The sequence below is a fragment of the Miniopterus schreibersii genome (assembly GCF_964146895.1).
Source record: "Miniopterus schreibersii genome assembly, chromosome: 3".
In the NCBI taxonomy this organism is placed as follows: Eukaryota; Metazoa; Chordata; class Mammalia; order Chiroptera; family Miniopteridae; genus Miniopterus; species Miniopterus schreibersii.
In genome coordinates, this window is record NC_138103.1 from 104,221,878 (window position 1) to 104,247,499 (window position 25,622).

General features: G+C 50.7%; 1 protein-coding gene across 3 annotated transcripts in view; it reads right to left on the bottom strand.

Moving 5' to 3' along the window:
* Window positions 1–394: 394 nt before the first annotated feature.
* The window catches only part of IL6ST (interleukin 6 cytokine family signal transducer), a 42,933-nt gene continuing 17,705 nt past the window's right edge, over window positions 395–25,622 (bottom strand). The window contains exons 3-17 of one of the 3 annotated variants that reach the window (XM_081131807.1): window positions 23,923–24,228; window positions 22,916–23,036; window positions 19,722–19,888; window positions 19,042–19,196; window positions 18,393–18,431; window positions 16,620–16,779; window positions 15,758–15,840; window positions 14,889–15,099; window positions 14,203–14,385; window positions 12,559–12,660; window positions 12,249–12,395; window positions 11,842–11,982; window positions 8,789–8,885; window positions 5,548–5,629; window positions 395–4,736 (exon numbers count right to left, since the gene is read on the bottom strand). In XM_081131807.1, the coding sequence (XP_080987933.1) occupies window positions 4,026–4,736; window positions 5,548–5,629; window positions 8,789–8,885; window positions 11,842–11,982; window positions 12,249–12,395; window positions 12,559–12,660; window positions 14,203–14,385; window positions 14,889–15,099; window positions 15,758–15,840; window positions 16,620–16,779; window positions 18,393–18,431; window positions 19,042–19,196; window positions 19,722–19,888; window positions 22,916–23,036; window positions 23,923–24,228 (2,705 nt within the window). In that variant the 3' untranslated portion in view covers window positions 395–4,025. Of the gene's footprint in view, window positions 4,737–5,547; window positions 5,630–8,788; window positions 8,886–11,841; window positions 11,983–12,248; window positions 12,396–12,558; window positions 12,661–14,202; window positions 14,386–14,888; window positions 15,100–15,757; window positions 15,841–16,619; window positions 16,780–18,392; window positions 18,432–19,041; window positions 19,197–19,721; window positions 19,889–22,915; window positions 23,037–23,922; window positions 24,229–25,622 lie in introns of those variants that run through there. The other 2 variants (XM_081131805.1, XM_081131806.1) reach the window with 2 other exon arrangements.

Consider the following 25,622-nt stretch of genomic DNA (forward strand, 5'->3'; position numbering starts at 1 on the left):
AGGATCCTTCACATGAAGACCCAGCACCAAGTGACACTGTCACCTCAACCAAGACGTCGTGACATTGAAGCAGTGACCACACAAAAATACCTGAATAAGGATTTATTCTCTAAACCTACTTAAAGGATTATACACGATATACAGGAGTACATTTACGGTAACGTTTAGAGTTATGTCAACATAAAAACAATAGCTGTGGTTACAGTTAGAACATGCAGTGAGCTACAAAGGTGAAAACACACAACTCTCCGGACAAGCCTTGCAGATGACGTCAGGCCAGGTGGGGCTGAGGCAGCTAGTGACCTGGAAGGGACGGAGCCAGGACGCAGGGGACACGCCCTACCATCCCTGGACTGCAGCACTGGCCCGCTGCCCACCTGTGCGCACTGTCCACACACACGGACATCAAGACTGAAGAACTCAGACACGACCTTTCAAGACACCGTTTTATTTGTGACAGTGTTGGAAACGGGGTTATCACTCAGCAAAGCTGTGTAAGGGACAGAAGACTGGGAACACCCTGTCACCACTGGCCTTCAACCACCTTCATCACCACCTCTCAACTCTAAGAAACTGGGTAATGCCGATAAACCACCCTGGCTACAAAACTCCCAGAATTTAGGAACGAGCGGCCAAGAGCTCACCCAGAGCTGCCTCTCGCGGTAACGCCGTGTACCCGGGACCACATGCTAGTGCACACACCAGCAGCAAATGAAAAACATGAATCCCAAAGGCACATTTGGCCGAGGAGCGTCCTGCCCTCCACCCGAACTGTTCACAGTCTGAAGGGAGCTGCTGTGGACCAGGGGCGCCCGGCGGTGCCTGGGGGTCAGCACCTCCTTGGGAACCTGGGAGGACACCCTGTCTCGGGCCAACCCTGGGCACCTGGCTGCCGTGGCTCTGTATTCTTGATTCACAGAAAAGTGCAAAAAACATTTAAAAGCAACCTTACCCAGGCAGCGGGATCTGACACGACCCACACAGGAAGCCATCCCCAAAATTTCTAACACGTAACCTTTCAGGTAGGGAGCTGCTTGTTTTGCATTTTAGCCATTTCAACACTGAGACGGGAGCCTGGCTCGGAAACCCGTCAAAACCAAACAGAAGGGGGCTGAGACCTGCCTTGTTTGACCGTTTCCTTCGCCGCCCCCGCCCCGGGCGCCATGTTCCTCACTATCCGGGCAGGACCCTCCACCAGCAAAGCCGCGCCCACCCAAGGCTCCGGGACGGTTAGCATTTTCAGCAATACTTCTTAAAATTAAGGCGTTTGACTTTATCCCTGAAAGGCGAAGCTCCGCCTGGTGCAGCTAACGGGAGCGCTTCAGGGAGCGCCACGCGGGTCCGCAGGCCGTCCTCAGGCCGAGACGTCTCCCGGAGCCTGTCTGGTTTCTCTATAAAGCTGTCAGACGCGTCACTCTCAAGGGGCCTTTCACGAATAAACCGAGTGTTTCAACTTCGCTGACCTTTAACCTCACGAGCGGGGTCACCGATGACCTTGTGTGTGAACCTCCCACCCTGGGATCCGCTGGAAACTAAGTGACGGGGCAGAGCGGGCAGGAGGGCAGTGCGGGCGGTTCTGCCGGGGCCTCTCCTCACGCCGAGCGTGCTCTCGAGGGACAGACCCGCGTTTAAAAAAAAATGACTTAACTTTTCAGATTTCAATGGGTTTGAAGCTAGCTTTCCAACAGTTACGCAGACTCCGCCTCTGCGGGATGAGCAGGACCTGGCGCCGGTGCTGACGGTCGGATGGCAGCGACGACCTGTGGCGGAGCCGATGCCAGTCCGTCAGCTCTCAGGGCGGCTGCGCAGGAGCAGCGGCTCGGCCGTCCAGAGGCTTTCGGACGTGCGAGCGCGACGTCACTCAGTTTCCGGATACTAACCAACCCACTAACTTACACGGGGTGTCCCAAAAAATGTACACGCACTGTGAATTATTACTTCTAATGGGCGAAGGCCGAAAAGAGCCATCAATTAAGCCGTCAGCTTTTAGGAGTGTGTACGTTTTTGGGGACACCCTGTACGTAGACTGTCACGTAACCAGAATACAGTTCACATGCATCAAAACAGGTCCTCAGGACGCGCCTCGACGAATTCACTCTGCACGTAAACTAGTCCCGCTTGTCTCCCTTCCCGGCAAAGGTGTGCGTTTCATGCTGGTGATCAGACGCGGATCTTCTGAAGGGTTTCTGCGCAGAAGCCGTACGTCCACTGTCTGGTGTCGCGGACCGGGCGGGTCCGCCGGCCGCACCGCGCTCTGCGAGTTTCAGCAGAGACGCGGCCCGGTGACGTCCCATCTCCCGCGGCTCCTCACCTCCCTCTCACGCGCCGAGTCACGCGCGGAGTCCACGCCAGCAGGTTACATCCCCTAACACCTCGGTCACAGGGAAGTTACACTACAGTGACCGCAGCAACATGACTAGTCTCTCGAGGAAATGAGAAATGTAACAGACACAAATTTCTTGAAAGACATTTCACTGGACAGACCCAGTCCTGCTCCGGCTCAGCCTCGGGCGCCAACTTAAATAAACGGCGGTCGTGTGAGTCGGGGCCTCTGGGTCCCTGTGACCCTCGTGCCCAGTTCTCCTCGCTCACTCCTGTCGCCCTATGGCTCTCGCCGGCTGCGGCAGGACGGGGCCCCGCTGTCTCCGGCACGTGACAGCGCTGAGGCGGTGGGAATACGGGGCGCGGCCAACTGTGAGCACAGCCCCAAGCGGGGATGCGCCTCCACCGTGAACGCACCCCTCTCCTTAGCAGCCCCTTCAACTCCCCGACGCCGTTTCAGGTTGGCCTGGCCTCTGCAACTCAAAGGACAGAAGAAGAAAACCTGTTTTCTGCACATTCACAGGAGGGCAGTAAGGTTCCTGACAGTCCCTGAGAGGCCACTCGGCCCCCGCCTTTAGCCCGAGTCATCGAATGTGGTGGCAGGAGAGGGTGTAAGGGTGACGGAGGGTCAGCGCTGACCCTGGGGCCTGCTGCCCTGACCCCCAGGGGGACGGGGAGGGGCTGACATTCCTGCATCAGCGGGGAACTGAGCTCCACCCCGAGGGGCGGCGGGTGCACAGAGGAGACCGGGATGTTCACTAGATCGACAGGCGCAGGTGGGGGCGGGAGTTTGTTTTCTGAGCACAGACCATGTTTGTGAGAAACAGCTACTAGAGAAACAGGAGAATTTCATCCTGGTCACTTAACCATGAGCTCAGAGCAGGAACGGGAAGTCCACCTGAAGCTGAGGACACTGGATGACAGGAAGGGCCAGCAGTCCACACACTACACGCTCGCATTCAAGCCCGTGCAGGGGGAGGAAGTCCGAATGCGTAAGCCAGCGTGGCCCTCGCTCCAGGGGCCTCTGAATCCGTGAGACACCTTCAGAGAGGCTGCTGACGGGGCGGCACTGTTCTGAAAATCCAGTTAGATTACTGACGACAGGATATTCAAAAATCAGTATTTTTTAAACTCTGGGATTCCTTCCCCTGGAAACCGGCAGAAGCATCGCCAGTGGAAGAGAGCGGATGTTCTGTATGTTGCTATGATTACACACGGGCTCTTTTTTTTGGGTCAGAGAACAGACGTCCGGCTCGTCTGGTCTGGCCGCCGGGGCTGCGGTTAAAACTCTGCCAGCCGAGGTAGTGGGTCTGGACCTTGTCCCTGACCCCTCACACCACCTCCCCCTCCGCCACCTTTCTGATGACTTCCGAGTTAAACCCAGCGCCGCTGTGCAAAGTTTACCTCTGCTCATTACTCAATACTGTCCCCTAGACGACCAGACAAGTGTCCTTACAAGTGTGTGGGAAGCAACAGCTCGTCTTCAGTGCAAACACCCGGAACCGGCCATCGCGGCCATTCGTGGGTAAGTGGTCTGTGTAGTGTTTGAACGGAATCCGGTCTCTGGAATGGAAACGGCCACGTGGGAGGACAGGACTCCCAGTTCCCAAGGGCAGAGGGTCACTCGGGGGAAACTGCATCCATCTGGCCGCGGAGGAGACCCTGTTAGGAGATGGCAGGCGCCGCCGAGTGCGGAGCTGGCCTCACTGGGGCATGTAGCCGCCCCGCCTCACTGTCTGTGGCAGGTAACTTTTCGGCAGCCCTTCATCGAGCGCAGCCTCCGTCCCAACCGTTTCCAGCCCCTCAGTCCCTGGACCGAAAGCATCTACTGCAGGGACCTCCTGAAACACCTGCATCTGCCCCGACCCACAGGCCTGGGTGACGGGGCCCGAAAGCTGCTGCGTGAGTCTGGCGCCGTCTTCCTCGCCGGCGGGGACCGGCCACGGCCTCTCCGACTGCGCACTGTCTGAGCCGGGTTCCTGCTGACCGCAGTTCTGCTTGAAATACGGCTGCCTGGGCAGAACGCCGTCCACGCTGTCCACCAGCTGGAGCTCCTCGGGCCGCTCCTCGGAGTCCAGCAGAGGCTGCGTGGACTCCGAGCGCGAGAAGACCTGCATGGAGGGCGCCTGGTGCCGGTAGCCGCTGTGCACCACGGTGGAGTACTGCACCGCGCTGGCTGCGCTCTGCGCGGACTCGCTCTCGTCGCCGCTGGACAGGCTCTGCCTGGAGGACATGCAGGAGGAGCCCCCAATGCCGCTGCTGTGGCCCTCGGTGCTGGTCTTCTCCTTCCGGAACAGGTCCAGGGCCTTCAGGTCCTCTGGAAAGGCCTTCTTGTCGTTTGCTTCTATCTCCACGACACTCACGTCGGTGAAGTTGCCATCCGAGTACATCTGGTCTTTCGAGTTAAAGTTATGCTGAGAGAGGGAGAGAGAGGGGTTATCACCTACGGCACACGCTCCCTCAGAAACGGAGACACCTGCCGTGCGTGTCGGGCAGCGCTCCCACGCCTCTGACCTCCAGCAGCCGCCGGTGCTGCAGAGAGCGCCTCTACCACCGGCGAGTCAGCCCGACCCACGGCGCGGCCGCTGCGAGCCGGCGCTAGGCGGTGTGAGCCGGGCTGCATCGCGTCAGACTCCGCGTCAACCTGTCGGGCGGTGTCCTGAGAGGCTGCCAGTCCACAAACAGTGTTTTGCATCCATGCCTAGACCAGGCAGCTTGGCGAACCAGACAGAAAAGCTGGCACTGTTACGGAAACCAAACTCCAGTGACTGAAGTTTCATAGCATATAAATACACAACATGTTGTAATCTGTCACTACAAAATTCAAGACTTAAAGGCAAAACATACAAATCATTTCCCCTTTAGGGAAGTTTGAGGAATTCAGGGCAGGGTCTGGAAATCATCCCATCAGTGTGAAAATGTTAAATTTGATTTTAGCACCCGATGCAAAATGCTCCCCTTACAGGGTCATCACAGAGCAGTATTCACAACGATACGTTTCCAAGTTGTAATATCAGAATGTTAGTATCTGACACCAGGAACATCAGAATAAATATGCTCCAGTGATGATAAAATAGAATGTGTAGGTATTATTTTAAATTTTGGTTAAAATTCTTACTTATGTACTATTTTACTTTCAGTTACTTTTTGATTCAGTCTGATTGGTTAAACTCTACAAATGTATCCTAGTTTGTCACATAAACAAGTCAGAAATACCCATCTTACCCGAGGCGGCGTGTGCGGGGACCACTGGGCAATGTGGCTCTTGGACGGATCAGGGACATTGGGCCAGATGTGCTTCTTAATTCTGGAGAGAGAAGAAACAGCCGATGTCGAACCACACGTAACACACGAGGAGACATGTTCATCTACACGACACCTCCTATACCCAAAGCCAATGAAAATGAACTTCCTGAATTAGTAGAAAAGCTACTTAAAATGCACCAGGATCGCAATCCTAGTCACAAGCAAAGAGTGTTAACAAGGCTAAAGCTAGTAACCTCAAATCAAGTCCTGCAGTAAAAGCCGCTAAAAAGTGTTAGCCAGCCCGGCCGGGCGTGGCTCAGCAGTTGAGCATCAACCTGGGATCCAGGAGATCGGGGTTCGATTCCCGGTCAGGGCACAGGCCCGGGTTGCAGGTTCGATCCCCAGTCGGGGGCGTGCAGGAGGCAGCCGATCAATGACTCTCATCATTGATGTTTCTCTTTCTCTCCCTCCCTTCCTCTCTCTGAAATTAATAAAAAGATATATTTAAAACAAAATGAAACAAAAACACGTTAGCCAGGTCACAGAATGCAAAAACGCAGGAATGTTCCATTTCCAACTGACAGATAAAATTTCACATTGGTACCAGATAAAATACGTTGAACTTGATTTTTCCAAAGGAAGAAGGACTAATGATATTAAAAAATACCCAATTAATTCAGGATATCCCATCATGAAAAGCCTACATATGCCTGTTTATCTTCCTACAGGGCACAGCCCAAGACGAACTCCGCCAGCTACACAGGAAGGGAGTCGCCGTGAGGACAGGTTCAGATACAGAAACAAACAGGAGCAGAGGCCCCACAGGCGGCCTCTCCGGGGACGAGGAAACCTGACCTAGCAGGGGGTTAGCAACCCAGGGGACAGGCCGATCAGGAGGTGAATTCCCTCAGAAACACATGCTACCAAAGCGGACTAAAAAAATACTGCAATGGCTCTACAGTTACAAAAAATTTTTAATTGAAAATCTTCTCACAGAAGAAAATCTGAGGCCCAGATGGCTTCGTTTGTAAACTCCATCAAACATTTAAAAAGCAGGTTTGCCAATCCTACAAACCCTTCCAGGAAAGCGGCCACACGTCCCTGCTCGTTTCCCAGGCCCTTCATGAGGCGACCGGCGTGACCCCGATTCCAAAGCCAGACAAAGACACCACACGAAAAGGGACCAGTGGAAACCACTCGCGAACAGAGGCGGCTGTTCGCATGACTCCAGGAAAATCCAAGAAATGCGAGGGCAGTTTGACATCTGAAAACTAATTAAAAACCTGCCACATTCACGGAGAAAAGGAAAAAAATCGCGCGATCGCCTCGCGGAGGGAGGGGGGCACCTGACTAAGTTCAGCAGCGTTCGCGACAAGCCCGCGGAGCAAGCGAGCGCCTCCCGGCCAGAGCTCCCTGAGCGGGGACAAGCTCCCTGCGCCTGCTCCCTGTGCCGGAGGCCTCGGCAGCGCACGTGAGAAACCCCGAGAACGCAACTCGCTGGGGGAGTAAACGAATCTACCGAGATCTCAGCACAGAGAGCGACGTATTTTTAAAAATCAATTGCATTTGTACATACTCGCAACACACAATTAGAAAGCAGAAAGTTTTAAAGTCCATTTACAATAGTATAAAAATACTTAGGAGTAAGTTAAACACCAGCCTCTCCACTGAAAACTGCGAAACACTGCAAAGGAAATGAGACCCAGGTGAGCAGAGGGACCCTCTCTGCTCGTGGGCCGGAGACTCGGGAACGTGACCTCAAGGTCACTGCATTTCCCTTAAACTGATCTACAGACTCAACAAAATCCAAACTGAAATTCTAGCAGGGTTTGTTTAAATGAAACTGGTCGGCTGATATTAAAACTTACATGAAAGGCAGAGAATTTAGCCAAAATAACTCTGAAAGAGAAGGTGCGGAGGAATTCCCCTCGCTGAGGCGGCTGTCACCGTGCGGCACCCAAGTCAATGGAGCAGGATGGGGGGTCCACAGACAGGACGGACACACAGACAACTGGCTGAGTAACGGTATGAAGGTTACACCATCAAAAAAGACCCTTTACTGAGTGGTGCTGGAACAACTGAACATCCACGGGGAAAATGAACTCTGACCCTGACCTCACACCAATCACAGAAATTAATTCTAAAGACAACACAAAGTATTAAAATAATTAAACTTCTAGAGGAAAACAGAACATCTACGTGACACTGGGTTAGGAAAAGATTCCTTAAACAGGACGTAAAACCAAGAACTATAAAAAAATACAACACTGATCAAATGAACTTCATCAAAATTAAAACTTTTGTTTTTCAAAAGTCACAGTTAAGAAAACAGAAAGGTTCAGCCACTTACCAGAATTTGCAAAATACACACCCGACAGCTTTGTAACCAGGATAAATGAACTTGTGTAGCTCAATGTTAACAAGACAAACAACTCAATTTAAAAATGGGCGAACATTTCAAAAGGCACATCACAAAAGATGTAAGAGCAGCGCAGGAAAAGGACCCATCCCCAGTTATCAGGGAGTGGAAATGAGAGCCACAAGGAGACAGCGCCATGCCCACGAGAAGGAACGGCCACCAGACAAACCCGGCAGCACCCGGGTGGGTGACAACGTGGCCCCTGCAACGGCCACACTACTGGTGGCGCACCAGGTGGTGCGGCCGCTCTGAAAACGTCTGAGGGTTTCTGATAAAACGTGCACTTACCGTGTGGCCCAGCGACCCCGCGGCTGGTACTTACTCAAGGTGAATGGTGACATGGTCACACAGACGTGCGTGGGACTGTTCAGAGCAACGTTACTCATAGCCGCAAAATCAAAACCAAAGACACAGCCTGAGCTTCCACACGGAGGTGGGATAAACAAGCTCTGACCATCTACGCTACAGGGTGTTACTCAGCAGCAAGAAGAAAGTATCAGCACACATAACGCCGTGGATGAACCTCAACGAGGTGCCACGTGAGAGCCGGCACACAGGAAGCCAGTCTCAGAAAGCAGGTCGGCGACCGGCTGGGCGAGGGCGGAGCCGAGGGGCTGCCGCCAAACAACTAAGGGGCCTTCTGAGGTGGTAGGTGCTCCCCATCTCGACCGCGCTGGTACTCACACACCCGTCTAGTTACAAAACCCACCCACCGGTGCACGTCCCGGGTGTGAACGTTCCCGCCTGTGAACAACAGCTCAATGACGCTGGGAAAACACAGCCTGTGAGTGGGGTACTTACAGGTCTCGCTTGTTAAAGCAGAACAGCACCCCCAGGAGGGTTATCAACAGGAACGCCAGGCAGACAGGCACCACGATGGCTTCGATTTCTCCTTGAGCTGGAAGACAGGCAGGGGAGGAGGAAAGGAACTTACACTCGGTGCTGACGGGAAAGAGTGCAGATGCCCGGCCAGGCAGGCAACTGCGCCGCAGACTCTGCATCTTTTACAGACGGAAGACCCTCCACAGGCGCGACTACGCCTCACTGCAGGCTCAGACGATGGTCTGCACTGTTCAGCAGTGAAGGGCTTTCAGTCAAGGTATGTGCCCTGTTTTTTAGACATAACCCTGCTGCGCATTAGATTACATTACAACCTAACTTCTATATGCCCCGGAAACCAAACCACCCATGGGCCGGCTTTACTGTGACGCTCACGCCCCTGCCGGTCGGGGCGTGAACCGCCGTCTCCGAGACTCTTAGAAAAGATGCGATTCCACCCCCATTTTCTCAGTCTTTTCAAACTTAAAGGTTTTTCCCTCTCCTTGTAAATGCTGCCCCAGCTACGTGCCCAGTAAGTGAGCCACAGTGTGCGTGTGAAACGCGTGCTGGTTGGGGGATAAGCTGCTGAGTCCAGTTTAGTGGATGATCCGCCTGGTAGGTTACAGCTTTCGCATGTCGCCCTTTGCCCGTTACGACGGGCACTCAGCAGTCTCAGCAAAGCTCCCGGTGACACTGGGTGCAGCCGGGAAAGCTGGGGAACAGTCTCAACACCTGGGCTACAAACGTAACCTCTACAAGGGACAAAATGTAACCTTCAGACAAAACTCTAATAGTTACTATCTTCAGGTGCTGTACCCACTGAGGACAGAATTCAGACCCTCCATGGGCACAGGGTGCTGGGCAGGCAGGTGACCACCGAGGAAGCCTGAGCCTGACGCCCTGAGCACCAGCGAAGCCCCATCTGCATTCACGTGAGGGCCTGGTGATCAGAGGGGTCACCACCTGGGACAACTTACGCTGGAGGTGTTTTTTTAAAGATCTGCCTATGGCTGTTTGGGTTAACTTCTCCACCCCCCTTCTAATTAGTATTTTAGGAAAAAGGTGTGAGAGGGACACGCAGTCAGGGTCCCTTCGTCTTCTCTTCCCCACTCGTAACCCTCCGTAAGGAACTTTACGCCCAAAAGCCCGACAGAGACAAAGGAGTCCGACAGACGCTCAGGACCAGCTTCAGGCTGAGATGTTAACCGGAGCGCCAAGCGCTCCCTCTCAGGGCCGTTCGCACGGGGGCAGGGCCTGCCCTGGATGCTGCTGAGCTCTGCTCACGATGTTTCCACGCCAGGCCTGGGTGCTGCCCTAAGACGCCTCTTCTTCCCGTCTGCCCACGTCCGGACCCCCCTGCTGCCTCCTCCACAAAGTCCCTATGAGGGAAACTCGGCCCCACTGGTGTCGTTAAATCCTTGCTCCACTTGCTGTCTGCACGGCCCAGTGGCTCCCACTTTTTTGGTTACTGACACGCATCTCTCCCGCTAGGCTGTAAGGTGCTGAGGAGCCGGCAATGCCACGCAAAGCAGCCACAACAGATCCACGGAACAACGGGCAGGCCAGTGACAAAGCGGAGGCAGTGGTACCAGCAATACCAGCAAGTGATCTAACTAGTGGGGAAACGTTTGTGTAAAAGACCAGAATGTACAAATACGCGGAGATCACTCAGGTGATCCGGGCGACTGTCCTTCCGCCCGTGCCCCACGGCGCCGCTGGGCTCATCCTGAACATCACCTCACAACCAAGGTGGCATTTAACAGGGTTTTCCTTTCCTGAGGAGCATGGCACAAAGTCTTATTTCAAATACCACTCATTACATATACAACCTATTGACAGGTCACCACAAACCCTCTCTCAGAAACCTCACGCGTTACGGACGGCGCAGCCCAGCCCCGGCCGTTCTGTTCGGCAGCTGCTCACCCACTTGTCCCTCCACCCAGCAGCCACTCAGCCGACAGGGACACGCAGCTCACTGCTGGCACTCGCCGTCCTGGCGCCCGGGAGTGGGGGCTACACATGCAATTGTAATAAAACAAGGTGATTTCCACAATGACTGACCAAGGACTGCAGCTCCAGCTGGTTTAGGGAGGCCAAACGAGGCGAGGACTTGCGCGAGGGCTACGCTGGGAAGAGGGGAAGGTGGAGGTGGCGGCGAGAAGCTCGGGCCAAGGAAAGAAACTACGAGAGGGCACCACGGGCAGCAGCTAGACGCCACGGTCAACGGGACTCAATACTTAGCTTATGGAAGCAAAAGAGACAGGAAGGAATTTACTACAGTCACATCCAGGTTTCTAGCTCTGGCAGAGCTGGGCCGCGGGGGCCTGGCACACAGAGGGCAGCTGAGGTCACGGGCAGGGAGCAGGAGGCTGAATCGGAGGTAAGAACACAGGGCCAAGAGCAGCCCCGGGGAATACAAGCCATTAGGAGAGCAGACAGGAGACCAAGCAGGACGCAGCAGAGGCCATGGCGCTGGGGAGCTCGCCGAGAACAAAGGCGGCGAGGACCAGGGGAAGGCGGTTTCCAGGAGGGAGAGGCCGTGCGAGACGGAAGCTGAGAACGACAGGAAACCCGGGAGACTGAGGCCTGCACCACAGGGCACGGGGCCTTCTGAGTGACCCCTGAGGTGTCGGCCGAGGGGGGCCCGGAGCCAGCAGGGAAGGACCGAGCTGCAGGGGGGAGCGGGAGCTCCAAGGGCGGACGGCCCTCCAGCAGCCGAACCGAAGGGAGGGGCAGAGACGAGAGGCATCCCAGCCGTCGCCAGTGAAAAGCAAACCCCGAGAAAGACACACACACTTTTGGGATCAGGGTACAGGCGAGATCAGTCAGAAACCATTAACGACATAAAAGAGGAGAGGAGAGATCTTTCTGTCGTTTAAAGAAACTACTGAAACTAGATCAACAATGGTCATGATTTCTGAGCACTTCATTCCGCTGAATCCAAAGGTTTTAACAAAACCTCACCATATAAACTAAGCCCTTCTCAGTCTGGCTAAATTCAAAGGAGAAGGGAGACTAACGTCATCACTTCTTACCAAACTTGGGGGTGGTGAAGGTGAACTCGGGGCCGTCCTTCCCGCCCTCGTCCGTGTACGCGGCCATGCGCACCATGTACAGGGTGTCACTGCTCAGCGAGGACAGCGTGTACTCCGTGTGGGACGAGTCCACGTTCACGGCTGGAAGAGAGCAAGACGCGCCTTAGTCACTGCCCAGTGGGTTTTGCTTCATTTGGCCCGTATCTGACAGTGAAAGTATCAAAAAGGAATAAAAACATGTTTTCACAACGGAGGCCACGGGACCACGGGCGCACCCGCGAGGCGGGTCCTCGGCGTGTCTGCGGGCAACGTGCCACACTGACGCACAGCAGAGCACGGAGGCTGCAGCTGGTCCTTAAGAGCAGGAGAAAATAACTGGTTGTTAATAACTGAGGCAGCTTTATTACCGGTTTCATTTCCAATGTTGGTTTTGTAAAATATTGTGTAATTTCTGATGAACCCATTCTGAACATCGACAGGAAGCTGGTCCCACTCTAAGACGGCTTCGTTTTTCCACACTTTCTTTGTCCGAACAGTGGGTCCTTTGGAAGGTGCTAGAACAGAATAAAGATGATTTGCTAACAGAAAATCATCAGGATTTAGTACAATTTCATTATCATAAAGTTATCTGAACACAATGAGACATATCCTGGTTTAAAAGGGACACAACGTCCCTGTTAATACAAAACAGGGCTTCTGAGGACGGGGCGGACTCACGGGCCTGCTTGAGGTAGGCCTTGATGGACGCGGGGCTGCCTGGCCCGTCGCTGTACACTGGGGTCACGGTGATCAGGTAACACTTGCTCTCGGCCAGGTTCCCTAAAGCCAGAAAAGTAGATTAAGCATAGTTTTTTCTATAACGGAAAAGTCTCAGTCCTTCACTGGTTTTCACATTGTAATTTCATGACCCTGAACGGTGAGAACCACAGATGAAGGAAGCGACGGCTGTGCGCCGGGTTCACGCTGAACAGAGTGAAAGGCACCGTCGCTGCCAGCGCAGCGGACACAGAGGCTCTGTCAACACGAGGAACGAAAGCCTTTACATTCCGCATTGACACACACTGACCTCACACTGCCCTGGGTCTCACTCTAGTCCCACAATTTCCGCCTGTCTTGCCTACTTCTCTGAGACCGGCCCAGGGAGCCAGCTGCCGCTGAGGGCCAGGCCCGGCCCTGTCGGGTGCTCGGCAGAGGAGGTTACTCCCCCGGGAAGTGACAGTTTCCACAGAGCACTTCGTTTACACTCTCTCCAGACGACAGTGACCTACTGCGGCACCAAGAGCGCGACTGTTCTACACAGCACCCTGCCCACGTCAGATCGGGGGCCTGTGGTCCTGAAGTTCACACCTTCAGCCAGGACTTGCGCCACCCGAAAATTACGAGCCTGACGTGCTCCTCTGCCTTCTTGAACACAGCGACTTCGCCTTTTCGGGGTGACTCATATCAAGGAGATGGACAGTTTTATGTTCTGCTGGGGTGCAGGGGTGCTGCCAGGCTGCGTGCACAGCCCGGAGCTCTCCAGGGCCTGGGCTGTGCTTCATTAGTCTCCAGGGTCTACTGGGCACCAGTGTGTCCCCTTCCCAGCTCCACCTGCCTTCAGTTGAACAGGCGGATAAGCTAGACAACCAAGCTTATGAAACTGTAAATTAAACAGGGCAATCAGGGCCTGACAGCCAGTTCTGAGAATTAAGCTCACACACGTTACGTGGCTGCGAGGCCTGCGCGTGTCTGCTGAGAGCTCTCCCCTGACCACGCTGCTCGTCGCTGACTGTGCCGGGCACCCTTCTTTACTGAAAACACATTATATACGCTGAGTGTTTGTTTTCTCCTTAACACTGTCTTAACTTCAAAGCCACTTGATAAGCAGCACCTATAACAGAGCAACACCTCACGAAGCTCTGCAAGGTCACTGCTCTGTCACCCAGCCGCACTTCCAGTTAAAATGCACGAGGAGTCGGGGTTCCAGCTGTTTCCCTATCTGACAGCTGAGAGAAGTTAACACTCATCCGGATGCTCTAGGAAGTATTTTCTCATTGAAGGATGAGAGGCTGAACCAGGTACAGAGAACACACAACCAGTTAGCGGCAGGTTAGATCACCTTACGTTTCTCTCCTACTTTACCGGTTTGTGACCATTTGTTTCACGATCAGAACAACACTGGAGCACAGACAGAAGACATATCACCCACTGTCCTAAACAGACCTGCAGCCCAAAGGTTAAGTGATCTAGTAAAGACATCTAACCAGTAACCATGATAAACTGGAGCCTTTTCACTGGGTCGCCAGGCCCAGGACGCAGACACGTAAAAGGCAAGCATGGGACAGTCAGAGGCAGGGCGGCCGCCCAAGCCCCATCAGGTACCTGTGAGGTGGGTGAGGTGCACGGTGCCCTCCTCCTGCTGCCAGTCCGGGACGCAGGGCGCCTTGTCCGACAGCACACACCACTCAAGCACGAACTTGTTCACAGGCACCTCGGGGGGAGCCCACTCCACCCACAGCATGTTGTCTTTGGGAAACGCTTTAAGGTCCCTTACGGGGCGAGTAGCTTTAAAACAAAATTGAGCACCACTGCAATAAGTGAAACATTTTAAAATTTAAAACTGGTATTTAACATTCATCTCCACAACCACGTGATCTATCTCGCTATCAGTTTTTGTAGCACATAATATTAACAGGCATTTCCATGAATAAAAATACGTTATTATAATTTAAATGCAATATATTAAATTCTTCCTTTCCCAAATTCTCCATATGTTTTGTGTATGTAAATTGTTTTCTTTTTTGAAACTGGAAGATAAATAATATACTTAACTCATATACCTATAAGGTCCCCAAATCCTTAAAATAACGTTAGAAAACTAGGTAAGCACATAATCAGAAAGTGCCTAACTGATTAAGTAGCTGGGTGGGAAGCCTCAGTGAGCCACAGATCTAGGCTGGGCCCCGGCCGTCGTGACCCTGAAGGAGGGTCTCAGAAGACGTGTCATACGGGGCCTATCCCCACCCAACCGCCTTCCCCTCCATAAGCCAGGCCCCTCAGACACGGACCTTGGAAGTCACAGGCGGGGATGGTTAACACAGACGCGTCTGACGTGCCGACCAGGTTTCTGGCCGTGAGAGTTGCTTTGTGGCGGTCATTGGTGAGGTTCACTGTCAGCTGTGTGTCCCGGACGGTGTAGTTCTGTACAGGTGACTTCCACCTTGCAAGAGTCACTTCATAATCCAAGATTTTCCCGTTGGCTTCAAAAGGGGGCAAGGTCTGCAATGAAACCCTTCGTGTTAAAGTGCCTTTCCCAAGTCTAGACTGAAGTACACTTTTCCTCATGTTCATGAATCCTGCCAGCAGGTGCGGTCTCTCCTCACTGAGAGGCACCGGCCCCTCCACCCTGAACTCACTGCTGAGAGCACCGCACACGAAGGCGGAGCGAGGCAGGAGAGGCGTCGCCCGCTGCCCACCCTGCCAGCCCCGCACCCGGCCGCGTGGGCCTCTCAACCTGCACTGGGCCCTGAGGGCCTGTTTCAGTCCCGCACCGGCTGTGTGGGTCTGTTTATGCCCCAGTACCTTTCTCTTTACCTTTTCTGGTGTGATCTGCTCACGTACATTTATGAAGTGCACACAATTTTATGTCTCCTACTACTGGCAGGCATTCTGATCACAAAACACCCTTAACTATTTCCTGAGTTCAGTGAGACCAGGTCTCTGTCCTTGTGGAACTGCGCTGAGTGTCTATGGTATGACCCAGTCTGTGAACCGGACTTCTAGGTGGTGCATATAAAATTGTGTTTCCATGTACATAGTTATTTAACGCTTTGCTAATATTAAGAGGAATAAAAATTTTAATTAAAAACTCCATTTACAATATCACACACCACGTATTTACAAAAGAGACGGAAGAACACGGATGTGGGAAGGTTACCTTCCAGATGAGCCGCACGGATCTGTAGCCAGGAGTAGGGGACGGCTCTACCTTATACCAGAAACTCGGCGCCTTGGATGGTCCTAAGGAAATGACACACACCCCTTAGTTTCTATTGTAACAGTGAAATAAAGTCCTAGAAATCCCTCTCTTGCTTTGTTGTGAACACTTTTCCCTTCAACCACGAGGTGTCTCCCTTTGTTTACACAGCAGCGTGTGTCCCCACCCCAGCACGTGCGTCTGGTCTCCCAGCCGTCAGGTGACAGCCTGGGGACTTAGACTATACTGAAGCTCTTCTGTGATCTTAAAATGGTAAAGCTACAACTATATTCTGAGCAATCACCAAAGACACATCATTACTTCTTACTGCTGAAAACTGAATTGAAAAATCTCATTTAAATACATGCTTAAAACCCCTACATGTATAAACGTAAGACTATAAGACAATTAAAATAAATGGAGTAAATTCAGTATAAGTTTACTGCCTTATCTTGGGAGGATTCAGTGTAACAGGAACAGAGCACACACACCTTCCTGACAGTGCGGACCTAGGTCTGCGCTGCTGGACGGTGAGATTAGTGACTGGGTTGGGGCTCTGGTTAGGGGGTCTCCCGACCGTCCCCCTTCAATAAAGCGCTTTTCTCGTGGCATCTGAGACACCGTTTCACGATAACTTTACAAAGTGAGGTATTAACTACGCGTATACTATCAGCCACCACACTCAAGTTTCTCTCTCAACATCCTTAAAAATAAAAGTGTAAAACGCTAGTCTGAATAGAATGATCAGAAAATAAGCACGAGGTCTGTGTATCACCGGCAGACGCTCGGGCCGCGGCAGAGCTTGCTGCGCTGCTGCACTCACGGTCCTCGTAGGTGGTCCCGCTCGCCTCCTCGCTCCAGTCGCTCCAGAAGCCCCTGCCGTCCTCCTTCATGCAGCGAATCCGGAACACGTACTCCGTGAACGGCCGGAGGTCCTGGACGGTGAACGAGTACCGGGTGGAGGCTGTGTCTTCCTGAGGAATCTGAAAACAAAGCGATGGGCCAACAAAAACCCAACGGTATTTATCACAGGTCTTCTGAACGCATGCGGCTTTGGGAGCTCATTTAATGAAGGACGGCTACTAAAGTAACTGGGGCTCTGGGCAGAAACGCAGGAGTCAAAGAGCAGCTGGACTCGGGCACACGGAGCTGAGAAGTACAGAAACACCCGTTACCCTCCCTCTCTCCCTCCTTCCTCCCTCCCTTCCTTTCCTCCCTCCCTCCTTCCCTCCTTCCCTCCTTCCTTCCTTCCTTCCTCCCTCCCTCCCTCCCTCCTTTCATCCATCCATCCATCCATCATCTTCCTTCCAGAGCGCCGATGGCACTCAGGGTCTCAGCAGGGAAGCACAGCACGCTCCCCTCAGGACGCATTCAAGGGGAGTTTACCAGAGGGGGTACCGGCAGAGAAAGGAAACCTTAGGGCGGCCAGTGTCTGGGGCTTGGGGGCCCAAAGGGGAGCTACCAGGACCTGGCAGGGGGTCAGGCAGGGTTGACCTGAGGGAGCAGTGACCTCAGGCTGGCAGCTCTGGGGGAAGCAGGAAAGTAAACATCCTGACCCCATTCTCCCCCCTCTTGCCAGACCCCTCCTCCCACTACCAGGCTCGATAGGAACCAGCAGGGATGGAACCCACGGAGCGAACCACTCAGGCCCGCTGGCCAAGACCACGGGAGGGGGGGAAGACCTTACAGGCAAGAGGGGGACACCAGCCCAATCAGGAAAAACAGAAGCTGCCGCTGCAGACAAACTTGGTTGTTGGGGAAAAAGGAGACTAAATACAGACGAGTAAGCGGTTCTTCCTACTACGCTGAGATTCCACCACCAGGCACAAAATAGGTGTCAGTCTTTTCCGTACCAATGAATAAAGATTCTACAATTTTAAAGAACAGTTTAAAGAAAGTCGGGTGTGTATCCTCTCTGTACAGAATGAAGCTTGGATCCATTTTGGTTTATTGCTTCCGCTAACTGTGCCTGAGCCCTTTAGATAGTGGAACCGAGGACAGAAGAAGGTCATGGGCTCAATTTCCTTATGAGCCCCACTATAAACAGAGCAACAAAGCAAAAGCACGCTGGTCAGTGATACACGGGGTGGCAGCGAAGAAGAGTAGGGAGCTCAAGCCCTGGGGACAGGCTTCAAAAGGCTCCAAGTACTTCTGCTGATGGCACCCTCTCTGGGGACACTGTCCTTTCCCTTCCAGTCTTACACGTTCCCCACCAGGCCTTCCTCAACCTCGACCTCAGGGGCTGGCAAACTTTCTAGGCAGGGCCAGACAGTAAGTATTTTAGGCTGTGGGCCAAATGGTCTCTGTTGCAGCTACTCAACTCTCCAACCTGGAGCACAAAAGCAGCTGAGACATTATGCAACCAAATGTGTGTGGCTGGCTTCCAATAAAACTTTATTTACAAAGAAAGACAGCAGCCTGAATCTGGCCTACAGACCTAGTTCACCAAACTCTGCTCTATTTGTCCATAAAGCTCTTCACTTTCACTCCTCCACTTAATTGTGTTCCTTTCACCTCCCACCAAAAATGCTATTCCCTGCATTGCTTCCTTATTTCACGTAAAAGCTACTGTATTCAGCAGAACTGTATTTTCTACCTGGATGTCTTCCTGTTTGTCCTTGCCTGAAATACAGATCTAGAAGGGGTGTCAAGAAATATATATCACATAAGACAGTCAGAAAATGAGACTTTCAAGTTAGAGCAGCAATTTTCAACCGGTGAGCCACAAGAATTTTTAAAACATGCAACATCTGACTATTTAGTCACGGCACTGACCTCTTGTCCCTTAAGTCAGGGGTAGGGATCATTTTTTCTGCCAAGGGGCATTTGGATATTTATAACATCATTCGAGGGTCATATAAAATTATCAACATAAAAATTTGCTATGAAAAAAGTTCCTAGATTTATTAAATTTTGAGTCCCACCTGTGGTTGCCTTGGCAGGGCCAGACCAAGCGATTTCAAGTGCTGTATACGGCTATCGGGCCAGACGTTCCCCACCCCTGCCTAAGACTGTCAAATAGAAAACATGACAACAGCCAACACAACACTAGTCATCTTGTATAAATGAATAAAAATTATACCTAATTTTTTGGTCAGATCGGCAAAAAATATAATGCATTTTTGGGTGTACGAAACTGTAGCCATTAGTTTACGTGTGCCATGAGACAAGCAGGGCGGAGACCGCGGAGTTAGAGCGTGACGAGAAACCCTGACTGTGTGAGCACAAAGCAAATTTCAATGTACCTGGCTCCAGGCCGAGGTGCCTCTGGTCCTGTACTGAATGTCGTACTTCAGTCCTATGACTCTGTTAATACCTGAGTTGATCCATGTCAGCTTTAGGATACTGGACAGCTCCTCTGAGTTGCTGACTGATAAATTATGTGGTGGATTGGGCTTCACTGAAGAATAAAATAAATCCTAATGTTCATCAGCATCCAATACAAACTCAAATATACTCTATATTTTCTTATTTCACAATATTCAATTACTGTCACTAAATGAACGAACGTCTCTAAAGACAATGCTATGCCATATTATTACAACAGAAAGACGAAGTCTCTAAACTTTGCTTTCCTTGTCAGTTTATTACTTTTGTTAATTTTTTCAGGTTCAGATATAAAAAAACAAATATTTATAACATACAGAAGTTTCAAAATGGAATATATATATATATATATATATATATATATATACACCATGATTATAATCCTATAAGATGTTTGGTAAGCAGACAAAATATCAGAAGATAACATTCAATGTGAAAATAGCTGTGAATGTGGTTGGATTATGGGTATATTTCTTTTTCCAAATTATTTTTAATGTTGATAAAATGAATTTGTAAAAGTCACTAACAAAATAAATGTCTGTTTCTACATTAAAGTCACTAAGTCTTAGTAAGTTCTCAAATCCAGGCCCGTACCTACCTTTATCCACAGGGTCAAAGTTGATGTGGTCTGAGGCAACCTTCCCAAGGGAGTTCTCCGCTTCCACCCAGACTTCAATGTTGACAAAATACACAGGCAGGTAGTCGACAGTGCAGGTGGTAGGGCTGCCGCGTTTCGTTCTACAATCGGGAAACTTCTCTGTTGCCCTAAATAAAAAAATGGAAGAATTGGTTATTAAAAACAGATCCGAAAAAATGAGAGTGAAAAGGTTACTTGAGAAGCTTCATGAGACCCAGATAATTACAGCTCAGAATAAATAAGTTAATTCAGTAAGCTGAAATAAACACAGAATTTCTTAAAAATGAACCTGCTTATCTTTAAAACGAGTTTGATTTACATCTTAAACACAAAATTGCTTTCAAACTTTTACTCCAGGAATATGACATTTAGAACGTGACGCTCAGTCCCACTGGCCCTTCTCCGTATCTCCTGGGGTCCTGGGCCTGCTTCTTTCCTGCCCCGAGACCGAACCCTACGGTGCCAGCAACTGTCCCGAGCAGTGTGCAGGAGGGAGGAGCACAGGGCTGACTCTCCATCACCCAGAAAGCGCCCTCGGCCTCCCTGCCCGGACCAGGCCACTGCTCCTGCTCTCTCACCAGAAGGTTCCAAGTGATATTTCCACATTCACCTACGTGTTTCAGCCGCGGATCGATTATGAACGTTCACACACACACATTACATTTAGAAGTAAAAAGGTTAAGCCCAAACCAAACCAGGCAACCTGGGGGAGGGAGGGAGGAGCTGGGGACTGAGATGTCTGTGAGGCACCTTGTCTTATAAATCGGTCTCTTTGAAATAACTGTTTTACATTTCAAAGAAAATTCCTAAAAATAAAAACAAAAGGAAACGTGAACTCTGTACTGAGTAAAGGATTAACACACAGACACTATTTCTAGGGTCCTTAAGACAGTCACTTAACTGTATCCTTAGTGAAAGAAAAACAATCTTACAATTCTTGAGTATTCCACTGAAAAAGCCTAAAAACAATGACAACCCCATGGCCACAAGTTCCCCTGTCCCCCAAACTCTGGTCTCTAAATAGTATTTCGCAATGAACGGAACCATGGCTACCAGGGAAGTGGCTGATTTTAGGTGCAGGGCAAGGAACACATCTGGGTAACCTGAAAAATCACGTCACATAGGAAATCGAGGGCGCGATCAGGAGAATGAAGCTGCACCCAAGGATGAGGCCATCTGAGCGGGGTAACTCCAAAGACGGGGTAACTCCAAAGATAGGGTAACTGAAGCTTCAAGAGGAATAATCACAACAGAGTGAAACACACCAAATAGTTTAACGAGGGGAAACCCTCGTTATCTGCTTGGGAGACGCCGGGGAACCAGCTCGCCACAGAACTGGTTAGCAGCCCGGTCGGTGCGGCCCGGTTGGCGGGGGTGTTGTCCTGAGCACCAAGAGGTTGCCAGTTCGAGCCCTGGTCAGGGCACATGCCCAGGTTTTGGCTGGACAGCTGCTGGGGGTGGGTATGGGAGGAAACCGATGGATGTGGGTGTCCTACGTCGATGTTCCCCACCCTCCTCTAAAAAATCAGTAAAACACATCCTCCGGTGAAGACTGAAACAAAACAAAACTGTTAATAAAGGGAACTGTTAAGGCCACTCCGTCTGTCTTACATCAGCCGTGCCTCAGGTGGCGACAGGTGATAAGGGCAGTCGTCAGCACTCCGGGTGGAACAAAAGGACAGACAGCACTGTTCTGCCCAAGACAGGACTGCCGATGGTGCGCAACCTGTGAGCAAGCCACTGGGAAGCACCGCGGCTGAACCCCAAACGTCCTGAGTTACCACCTCTCCCAAGGAGCCCTCGCTGTCCGGTTCTGTCTCCGTGACGCTCCGGAGCAGGCTCGGGACGGCGGGCGGGCGGACCCAAGGGCATCTTGTCGGGTGTGAGCCACAGGTGTGCACACCAGTGAAACTCACTAAATGACATACTTAAGATATGTAAGTATGTTTAAGATATACATAAATTTTACCAAAAAACAAACATTCCTGTGAACGTTACTGACTTACGTCTAATTACTGACGAGTGTGCTGACATGTTTGGATGGAGAGAACGTTGCACAGAAACAGATATGTGACAGCAAATGTGGTAAAATAGTAATTGTAGAATCTAGTCGATGGGTATTTATAAGCATACACTGTAAAATTCTTTCAACTTTCCTGTGTGACAAAGACTAATGGGAATTTTATAATGATCAGGCTGACAACACCCAAAACCGATGCTCGATCTTAGCGCCAGAGGGAGCGATCAAACGTTATGTGGGGTTTATGACGGGAGGACACGCCACTCCTGTCAGTAACGTTCACAGGAATGTTTGTTTTTTGGTAAAAAAAAAAAAAATCAAAGCTGGAATTGATCAAGTGTCCAGATCTAATAGCAATTTTTAGGAAATAAAGGGACAGAAATGTGAAACAATGTAAACTATTATTTTAACAACTGAATCACAAAGAAAAGATGAGCAGGTGGAACCTACAGCTAAGAGACAAGACAGATCAATCTGCAACGTACGAGGATTATTTACATCTTGATTTGAGCTAATGTGAAAATACGTGTATTTATGAGACAACCGGGGAAACTCAACACTGAGGATATGATGGCAACACTGAAGCACTTCAATTATACCTGGGTGTGATAAGGGTATGCAGTTATGTCTTTTTTAAATGGCCTTATCTTTTATTTTATTTTAAAATATATCTTTATTGATTTCAGAGAGAGAAAGACAGAGATAGAAACATCAATGACGAGAGTCACTGATCGGCTGCAGCCCGCAACCCGGGCCTGTGCCCCGACCGGGACTTGAACCCCGACCTCCTGGATCCTAGGTCAACGCTCCACCGCTGAGCCGCGCCGGCCGGGCCGGCCTTATCTTTTAGAGACATGCACTAAGGTGTCTGTGGGTGAGGTGACACGATGCCTGAGACTTTCTTCAGACAACCTGAGTGGGGCACGTAAGACACTGGCTACGAGCTGATCACCACTGAAGCGACGGTGGGCGTGGGGGTTCATTACACTGCTCTTTCTAAGTTTCAGATGTTCTAATGTAAAAGGTTAAATAAAATGTTTAAAAATTTGCATTTAACCTTACTACTGGGCAAAATAAAAATCCCAGCACAAATGATAACTTAATAAACTCAACACACAACCACTGTGTGACTTGCCATTCGGACTTCAGGGTGAAGTTCGTCTCCAGGTGCGGTTCCCGCCCGGGGTCCCACTGGCATGTCATTCTCTTCCCCTCGTTCACAACGCAGCTCAGATTCCTGGGCTTTTCTGGAGGCACTAAACGGGAAAATCAGCAACTGTCAAAAAGCTTTATGACATGCAACGTATAGACTACCCATGAAATCTACGACCTAAACTAGATAGAAAAAAGCCCAGCAAAAGTATGGACATAAGGAAAGACTGGTGCCTAAAAATTTATTTCTTTCCTATTTAAACCCAGACCTCTTTCCAGAAAGAAGTAATGGTATTTCTAAGTATCATTAATTAGTATGCTTCAAATTAATTTTCTACATATAACCAGCTTTCATTTATAACTAGGTAACAGTATCAACTGATTTCTCCATTAAGTGTATTTTAAAAAGTAATATTTGCATATTAGTAAGAGGAAACTAAAGGAAGCAAAAATGACTCATTTATATTTCTCTTCCTGCTGGCTTCCCGAACTCTGCCGGAAGCGGGGTACATGGCAACGTCACAGTCTGGGGGAGCCAGAGGCTGGATGACCTACTCTGGGGTCCTGCTGCTTATTTACTCTGACACCAAAGGACTTTCTCCAGCATTTACTTGCCCCCTGTAGGAGGCCGCTTATTGTGCATTTTCTTAGTGACTGAGGGTTACTGAAATTACTATGAACAAATTTACAGATTTCAATTCAACAACTCTTTTTGGGGAGAGGTCTCATGTGAAAAGATTTTTCTAGAAAAATGACAGATCCTTGGCTTTCAGAGAAAATATAACACTTGTGTTCCTTGTTAGTTTTTTGGGGTTTTTCTACATGTCAGTAATGAAACTACAGTTCCACTTCTAAGCCCATTTATAAAACAAACATGTCCTGAAGTCACTGACGCAACAAGTGACTGGATTTCATAGAGACTAACACACAGCATTAAAAATGTAACTCAACAGCCATGGCAAAGTCTGAATTAGACGCGAACAAACTTACAGCCTGAGACGATTCTGATGCCATAGACATTCTGATCGATCTGCCCGAAGGTGCGGACGTTGCAGGTGAGCTGCATGCTCAGCGAGGACACGTTTGTGAGTGTGACGCTGGACGCTGTTCTGTTTATGACGGTGTACTGCTCGGGAGGCACCGTGGCATGGCTTGTCTTCCAGAAGATGTAGTCGGCATCGACGTGGAAGTAATCCACGCATTTCTCCGTTAGCACACAGACCGCAGTGAAATTGGAACCGAGCTGTACAACCGGAGACTCGGGGTCAATGTAACCACAAGGATCCAGAAGTTCACCTGAAAAGAGCAGTAACAGGACATGTGAAAATGGACTGACTTTACTGGGACAAAGTTGTATTTTGGATCTGGGCAGCCCCCCAGTCTTCACTAAATATCTCTAATGACACAGAGAGGAAGAAACATACAGTGAAAATTAATATGGTCAGAATTTAATGCCAACGTTTGTAAAGAAATATACAAATTACAAGGAAGGTAGAACTGGATAACAGAAGAACCTCTGCAAGCTCCAGTCCTTTCCACACTCTGCTAACTCTGCCTCAGGAAACGAGGTGCCTCTGCAGGACCCACACTTGCTCGACCCCACTGACCCCGTCCCCCACTCAGAGCCGGGTCTAAAGCAAACCCTCCTGAGCCAGGCGGCGGCAGCCTCTGCCCCTCCGTCCTGAACGCTGCTGGGGGTGCGAGTGGGGCACAGGGATGGGAACATCATTCCCACATCAGAACGCAGACAGAGGCAGCAACAGCAAGGAAGCAACTAAACAGAGAGAACAGAACAAGATGGTGAAATATGTTAGCTTTAACAGTAAGTGCATGGGATGAGGTCCCAGATGGAAAAACAAAGGATCTGACTGTATAAAGACAGAACGGAACCACATGCTTTAACTGCTACCTACCCCACCCGGGTGACATCTAACCCCCATCTCCAGCTCCAACTTCCCATGTTCTCAGCAGCTCCCGAGCCTACCTACCGAATCATGCCACAGGTACTTTAAAGTGAACACTTTTAAAACCATATGCATCACAGACCCTTCCAAACTTACTGCTTCCCTACCTCTGCTAACAGCACCATTCCCGTCCAGCCACCCGGGTGACGCCCCGTCGTCACCAACAGCATCTCCACGGGCCTCCTCCAACCTCGACCAACCGAGTGCGGCAGGTTGAGTCTCAATGTGAGCAGCAGCCTCATGCCCGTCCTGACTGCGGACACGCAGGCTCCTGCGACCTGACTCGGCCAGTCGGCCCCTCACGCTGCTGCTGGGGCCACTCTGTGAGAGGGATGATGCCGCTTCCCTGTTTTGAATTATTTAACAGCTGCCTGTTCCCATCAAGACAAAATCCCCCCTCATTAGCATGATTCTGTTCTTTCTCTCGCCTCCCTATCATGATTTTAAGGCAGCTTCCCTAGCGAACCTCACTGTGAAATAGAAGCTAATAATGCTTACCTCAGAGTTCTGAGATTAGGCATTATTTACATGAGGCATCTACTAGGTGCCTGGTATTCAACAGGCCGCCAATAAGTGGAGGCCCATCGCCACAACTCCTCTACAGAGAATCTGGTCCCTACAGAGGAGAAGGGTCCCTTCCGAGCGACAGTTCTAGCAGTTAAAGAGGCACAGGATGACAGAAATATGGATCTGAGAAGAACGCTGGGGATCACTGACTTCAACCCT